The sequence below is a fragment of the Rattus rattus genome, chromosome 9 (genome assembly GCF_011064425.1).
Source record: "Rattus rattus isolate New Zealand chromosome 9, Rrattus_CSIRO_v1, whole genome shotgun sequence".
Classification (NCBI taxonomy): Eukaryota; Metazoa; Chordata; class Mammalia; order Rodentia; family Muridae; genus Rattus; species Rattus rattus.
This window is the reverse complement of record NC_046162.1, coordinates 2,040,373-2,047,878: the sequence shown is the minus strand read 5'-3', so window position 1 is coordinate 2,047,878 and position 7,506 is coordinate 2,040,373. Positions and strand designations below refer to the sequence as shown.

At 54.8% G+C, this 7,506-nt stretch overlaps 1 protein-coding gene across 2 annotated transcripts; it reads right to left on the bottom strand.

The window, feature by feature from the left end:
* Positions 1–435: 435 nt before the first annotated feature.
* Positions 436–6,566, bottom strand: Hs3st6 (heparan sulfate-glucosamine 3-sulfotransferase 6). Of its 2 annotated transcripts, none has more exons than XM_032913333.1 (2): positions 6,059–6,566; positions 436–1,159 (listed from the first exon to the last, which is right to left on the bottom strand). In XM_032913333.1, the coding sequence occupies exons 1-2, from the start codon at positions 6,469–6,471 to the stop codon at positions 544–546; spliced, it is 1,029 nt and encodes a 342-aa protein (XP_032769224.1). In that variant the 5' UTR covers positions 6,472–6,566; the 3' UTR covers positions 436–543. The 2 variants fall into 2 exon arrangements, with proteins under 2 accessions (XP_032769224.1, XP_032769225.1); XM_032913334.1 differs by having other exon boundaries at positions 6,089–6,471.
* Between the last annotated feature and the right edge of the window lie 940 nt (positions 6,567–7,506).

The window sequence follows — 7,506 nt, the reverse complement described above, 5'->3', positions numbered from 1 at the left end:
CTACCCACTACCCAGCTGCTACCCTCTGCCCAGCTGCTACCCACTGCTCACCTGCTACCCACTGCTCACCTGCTACCTGCTATCCACTGCTCACCTGCTACCCACTGCCCAGCCATTCCATTAGGCTTCCATGTGGGACTAAGGATAAAATGGGGTAGTGGATATAACACACACAGTTGACCAAGCCAGCCTTGTCTTGCTCCACCACTCAGGAGCCTGGAGCCTGTTTCATCCTAGACGTATGGACAACCCTGCTCAGCCTCGTAAGGCCCTCCAGGGCCACCTGTATGTCACTGAGCTCAACCTCTCTGAGCCTCAGGTGTTCACCTGTGACATATGACCAAGGACACTGATTACCTCCCAGGGCAAGCCAGCAGGCAGCCAGTGTCTGACAGGTTTTATAATCCCACTCCTGCCCCCACCTTCAAGCCAAAGTGGAAGAAGACAAATCCAGTCTTTATTTCCTAAACACTGCAATGACCAGTCAAACGGACATAAATTAAAGGTATTGGGCATCCAGGGGAAGGCTGAGCCAGATCTTGATCAGTCCCAGCCAAAGTCCTGTCCAGTCATCTGGTAGAACTTGCGGTTGAACGGCCGGTAGAAAGCCTGCAGGCGCTGGACCACAGCCTCCGGCACTCGGGGATGAGGCCGGCCCTTGGATTTACCCAAGCATCGGGGGCGCCCACTACCCTGGGCCTTTTTGAGGCAGGGGAAGCCCTTGGTAGCATTGAAGTAGAAGTGTTTGTCAGTGACAACCCGTTTGAGACCCAAAAAGTCCTGTACACGGCCCACTTCGCCAGCTGGATCACTGACCAGGCGCTCACCGCTTACAAACAGGAAGTGGGACAGAGGGAAGTAGCGTAGCCAGTTGTCCAAGTGCTGAGCGTAGAGGCCAATGCGTACAGCGCTCCAGGCCGTGTCCACGGGACCCAGGCCGTGGCGGAAGGCCAGGGCACGGAAGCTGGGCAAACCTGGGGTCTTGGAGAGTGTCTGTGCATAATCAGAGATGGCCCGGGTCACAGGGTTCCGCACCACCACAATCAGCTTGGTGTCTGGGGACATATCATGGATTCGGCGGGGAGCCTCCTGAGTCACAAAGTAGCTGGGGGTCTTCTCCATGGTGATCTGCCCATCCAGGGTACGTGGCATCAGACCCCTATGAAATGACAGGAGGAGTAACTGAGTGACCCCAACATACACCTCTTCCAAAGCCATTTCCCTTCCCAGCTAGATCAGCCCTCCCGGAACAGGCAAACAACCCCTCCTCTTCTCTTGGGCTCACCCTCCTAAAGGGCAGGGGTGCCCAGTGTCGTCCTACAGTATACCCCCAAACCAAAGCTGCCCATCGGTGTGGCTCCAAGGTAAACAAAGGTTATCACAATCTCGAAGGGCCACCTCCATGGAGTCCTGGCAACGCTGCACCACAGACAAACCCCTTCCAAGCTGCTGCACCCAGCCTTGACCAGGCACCCCCGAGGCTGGGGCACAGCCCCTACATCCTCTTTACTGTAATCACTGACCATGAATTAGGTCATCAATTATTACTGACAAATGTATCTATCAAAGACCAGCCTCTCCCTCCCTCCCCTAAATGTAATTACATCCCCTCTTGACCTTCAGTTGTCTCTTTGGGCCCAGCTAAGAACATCAAACAGTCACTAGCAGAGCCCAGAACCCCTTTAAAAAGTTAGTAATATGGTTCTGATCTACCTAGGGCCTGTCCCAAGGTCCCTGGTGGCCCTAGGCAGCAGGAACCAGCATTTCTGAAATTGCCTTCATTCTGGAGGAGAGTGCTGGCCTAATCCAAATGTTCAGAGAAAGTCAGCTGACAACAGCCAAACCCAGAACTGAGGGGAGCCCACACAGAGCATAGCCCAGGCAGGCCCAGGCACCCTGAGAGCTGTCCTCGGGCTGCACTTGACAGCTTGTTAGTACACAGTGAGGTAGGGCAGGGAGGGGCCGGTCAGCTGAGCAAATGACTCCAAAGAAAAGCTAGGAACTAGGTCAACAGAAGCAGAGGCAGTGGAGCTTTGAGAGAGCCACCCGCCCAGCCCTGACTCCCATCCTCTCAGGGATACTGCTCACCCCTTTCTGACCATCCCAGGACCCACTCTGGCCAAGCTGACACACGGGCCTAAGCTTAGCTTTACTGACCTACAGACCTTCATTTTCCTCTCTCTGTTCAGGCTCCCAAGACAATACAAATGTGGGACAGGTAAAAATGCACAAGGGACCATGCTGGGGTGCTTGGTTTGGGGTGCTGATGATGGACAGGGAACCTGTGCGTGTACCCCCATTCAATCAGGCGAGCGTGAGAGCAGGCCCAGATATGGTGGTTACTTGTCTATAATCTCAGGACTCTGAGGACTGAGGTGGATACGATGGGGAATTTGAAAACAGGCTAAAACTACACAAGATCTTGTTGTCTCAGAAGAGGGAGGAGAGGGGAGAGGGAGGGGGAGGGAAGGGAGAGGGGAGGGGAAAGGGAGAGAAAGGGGAAGGGGGGGAATAGAGAGGGGGGAGGGGAAGGGAATGGAGAGGGGGGGGGGGGGAATGGAGAGAGGGGAGGGGAGGGTGGAGGGGGGAAAGGGGGAGGGAGGGTAAAGGAAGGGGTGGGGAGGGGGGAGAGGGAGAGCGCCAGCAGAATGAATGTAAAAAACTGTAGAGTGAGGATCCAGGCAAAGCTGGTCTTAGAAGTATAGGGCACACGTCTCCGTCCTCCATCAGGATGACACAGTGCTCCAGTAACTCCTCCCCCTTTCATAAGCAGGCATCTTAAGACTGAGAAAGAATAGGAAGTACTGGGGTTGGGGATTTAGCTCAGTGGTAGAGCGCTTGCCTAGCAAGAACAAGGCCCTGGGTTCGGTTCCCAGCTCCAAAAAAAAAAGAAAAAAGAAAAATAAAAAGAATAGGAAGTACTAAGGGAAAATGATAAGCTTCAGGCCTCCCCCTGGCCCACCTGAAAGAGGGGATTCCATGGAGCTTCTGTTCCCAGAGCTCCTGTCCCCAATACTTTACCTCATATACACACTGGAATGTCACCCAGCCATTGCCAGGAAAAGTTCAATGGAGTACAGCTCCAAGCCCTTCTGCAAACTGACATCTTTGGCATCCGAGAGCCTTGCCTGGAGAGCTTGGAGAGGAGACCTGAGTGTCTGGAGGGTGTGAACAAGCAGAGCAGAGCTCTGTCAAGTAGCTCTATGAACTGTGCCTCCTGTTGCCGTGCTCACCCCATCTGGTCTGCATTTCTCCATGGCTCCCAGCCAGCCTGAGACCACACCCCTATTCGCCCAGCCCCTGTAGCACACCACCGCAACCTCTGTATCCCACACCTCATTTGGCCCAGATTCAAGGAGCCCAGGGGAAACCGGTTACAGATCCCATCCCAGAACCAAGTCCCTAGCCACAGGAGCAAAGAACATGCCCAGCCCCCCTCCTGCACACCCTGACAGCCCCTCATATGAGCTAACCCCTTAAACCCCAGGAGCTATAGGGATTCCCCTACCTGTACCCTTCTTACCTCTTCTTGCTTCTCCAAAAAATATAACCTGACAGACACCCCAAACCACTCAGTACATAAGGTGAGTGGGCTAGTAAATGCTGAATGATTTTCAGAGCGGTCTAGGCCATGGCCCCCAAGATGGAAGACTGTTGGAAGCTAAGGATGTAATTCAGGTGGCATAGGATTTGCCCGGCATGCACAGGGCCCTAGTTCAACTCCTAGAACTGCATAAAAACAGCCATGGACTGGGTGTGGTGACACATGCCTCCATCTCTTTGAGTCTGAGGCTGGCCTGGTCTACACTGCAAGTTCTAGGCCAGCCAGAACTGCAGAACTGGGACCCTGCCTCAAAAAACAAAAACAAACAAAATAAGTCCCTTTGGATGGGTGACAAGGCTCGGCAAGTAAAAGCATCTACTGTACAAATCTTCTGACTGAGTTTAATCTCCAGATCCCACAGGGGGAAGAGAGAAGACTCCTAAGAGTTATTAGCCTCTGACCTACATGTTCATGTCGTGTCAGCATATTCTCTCTCTCTCTCTCTCTCTCTCTCTCTCTCTCTCTCTCTCTCACACACACACACACACACACACACACACACACACAGAGAGAGAGAGGGAGAGACAGACAGACAGACACACAGACAGAGACAGAGATAGAGAGACACAAAGAGAGACAGAGAGAGAGACAGACAGACAGACAGACAGCCATAGCAGTACCTGTAATAAAGATATCTGTAATCCCCTGCACTCAGGTGTAGCTAAGAGGATGAGAGTTCAATATCATCCTTGGCAACACTGAAGATTTGAGGCCAACCTGCGCTACAAAAGACCCTGTCCCAAAAGCAAGAACTACAAAGCCAAAGAAATGACATAATGGAGAACCAGGGAGGAGAATACTTGTGCCAAGAGCAACCCAGGGCACCTCTGTCCAGTCCAGTAGATACACAGGTCACTGCCTGAACGAGGCGGATCACAGCCCAGTACGAGCAGTACCTCCCCAGTAGCTGCTCCTCTCCCCCCTCCCTTCCGTCAGCACAGGTCCTGTGACTGGAGATATCAACTCACAGGTGGTAACTTTCAGAGGCTCAGTGCACGCACGTGATGGCCTGAGAGAACATTACCTGAGGCACTGTCACCAGAGAGCACACAACCCTCACAGCTATAGCCAAGCAAAGGCACTAGGCTACACACACAGCCCAGAAGCCCAGCCAGGCCACTTAGCTTGCTCCACACTTGTGAGCAAATCCAAAGTGGCAAGCCACAGAGGACAACCCTGAGACATGGGACGGGGCCCATGGCTTTCTCCCTTCCCCGGCATCCTCTGCACTACTTCCAGATGGATTCTGAAACTGTGGTATGCTGTGCTGAACACTCCCTCCTCCCACGCTGGGAACATCAGTGTAGCACTGTCCCATCCGAGGTCGGGAGCTTGTTCTCCCTCAAACCCACCAGTCTTAATGCTAAAGGCAAAGTTAGCAAAAAAGAGAACCCGGGAAACAGAAGCTGCTGTGCCTGGGCAGTGCCACCTGCACTGACTCCCCAGGTGATCTGGGCTCAGCGCAGGCTTGCAGAAGAGGCAAGCCAGTCTACAAACCCCCATTTCTCCTACATGAAACAGGGTACCCTCAATGCCTGTATAGCTGCAGGAGGCGGTGGGCAGGGCCTGTGTCCAGTCACACCAGCAGGGACTGACTGGTATCTGCCCATCCACCAGGACATACTGCTATAGCTGGGGTCGTGCTCCCCACATTCCATGGCTGCACCCCAAGTCTCTCCTGTGTGGAGAAAGGCCAGCTGCGGGAGGGTATATCCGGTCCCCACCCTTGGGCTGTACCAAAGAGCAGAGTCTCCTTTGAGTCTCCCCGTCAAAGGCCAGACCTAACTTTCCCCAGACTCCAGCAGCTACAAAGGACTCCCCTGATGCAGGCAGGGTCGGGGAGATTCTTAGGGATGGAAAGGCATTTTCTAGAAAGCTTCTGGAAACCTGCAGGCCCTTCCTTAATACATTTGACTAATGGTCAGATAATTACTTACCCAGAGTTATAGCGGAGAATGGACAGACGCGAAGGGATAATAAGTGACTGAGCTCTAAGTATCTCTAAGGCTCCCAAATACTCGCACTGGGATTATATTAATATAAACCATAATAATATATGGGTATATATTAGTAGCTCAGTGGTGGAATACTTGTTCAGTTCATCTGAGGTTTCAGGTTCAATCCCCAGTACCTAACGCTCTAAAAAGGGAAGTCTACCTACCCAGTTATCTCACTGGCTTGAAACTACTGTCAGGCTACTATCATGCCTCACTGAGTCCCTGGGCCACCCAACAGAAGAAGAGTTTTTCTTGGGATTTTCTAATTCCTGCGACCCTTGGCTATAAATGGCCTCTCCTTCGAGGGCCACTGTGCCCGGGAGATCAAGTCTATTTCCCTAACAGGCTTGTTTCAGACCCGGGGCCCAGGACTCTACCCTATTCATCCTGTGTTCTAAGAAAGCACAGTCCAAGGCACACACCAACGCCGAAGGCGCGGACCAGCAGGGGCGCTCACCGGTACCAGGCGAGACCGCGATCATAGCACCTGTCGAAGAAGTGGGGTTCAGTGCCAAGTGCACGGACGTCGGGGTGCAAGCGCAGGAACTCCAGCAACGCGCGCGTGCCGCCTTTCTTCACGCCCACGATGAGCGCCTGGGGGAAGCGCCGGCGCCCCGGGCCGCTGGCCACCGGCAGGCCGGGCGCTCCCAGACGGCGGGAGGCTTGGGGCGGCTCGGCGGGTGCGGGAACCGGAGCAGGGGCGCGGGCGGCAGGTGGACAGCGGCCGGGGAGGGCGAAGAGGCAGTAGGCGCTTAGCAGCAGAGCTATGAGCGCCAGCAGAGCACGGGGAGCACGCAGTGCAGTCCCCTGGCCCGTCCCTACGCCCTGGAGGTCCCCGGCCCCGCCGCCCAGGCCACTGCTACCTGCCATGGGGTCGCACAGCGCCCAGGCCCGAGAGCGGGAGCCGCAGACAGGCGCGCATCCCGGCTATAGCACGTCGCACGCTCAGCCCCAGGGCGCCCGGCTTCTGGGTTGAGCTCTGCAGCCTCGCAACCCGGGAGCCGGAGAGGGGCGGGAGCTGGGCGGGGCGAGACGCCCCTCCCCGTCCCGAGCCCAGACCCTGCCTGGGACTCGCGACTCCAGCTAACTTCCAGCAAGACCAGAAGCTATCCCAGCTACCCCAACACTCCTCCTGAGCTGGTCTCCAAAGTCTTGGCTCGCTTGGCTCCAAAGTCTTCGCTCTTACTCTACGGGAATGCTGTGGCGCGGAGGGACACAAGGCTGTGCGAGTGGGAGCCCCTGCTCTGTCCTTTAAAAATCTATTTACGCTTCTTTGGGACCACGGTGACAGGTGTGCGGACTCAGCCCTTGTTCCAGGGAGCCCGAGCCTCATCACTGGGGGACTCGGCAGACATCAGGCCCAGGAATCCGCCTGTTCAGGAAGGAGGAATCCAGGCATTCATGCTGCGCAGAGCGCGTCCCCATGCATCTTTGAGCCTGTGCTGGGAATGCTCATTCCATTCCTTGCCATCCATTAGTGTGGGAGCCTTGCTCTGTGGAGAGAGCTTATCCGATAGTCGGGCCATCATTTTAGAGTCAGTGTATCAAATAGAGCTGGCCTCCCCGAGATGTCAGTGACCCCTTCGGGAAGTTGCAGAGCGGTTCCCCCAGAGGAGTGGAAAGGCCAGTACTAGGAGACAGGAACTTCCTCTGAACCTAGTGAGATTCCTGGGACCCTCACACTTGTGAAACCTGCTAAACACTGCAGAAACTTTCTCTCTCTTCTCTCTCTCTCTCTCTCTCTCTCTCTCTCTCTCTCTCTCTCACACACACACACACACACACACACACACACACACACACACACACACACGCCTCCATGTTCTGTTCCAGGTTCACCAGGTCCTCAGAGCCTGCTAAGAAGGCAGAGGAGGAAAAGACTCCGGTTGACCAATAAGCCGCTCC

Coding starts and splice junctions, on each gene's coding strand:
- Hs3st6 (XM_032913333.1), bottom strand. CDS start 6,471: ATGGCAGGTAGCAGTGGCCTGGGCGGCGGGGCCGGGGACCTCCAGGGC. Junction 1,160..6,058: donor CGCGGTCTCGCCTGGTACCG/GTGAGCGCCCCT, acceptor GTCATTTCATAG/GGGTCTGATGCCACGTACCC.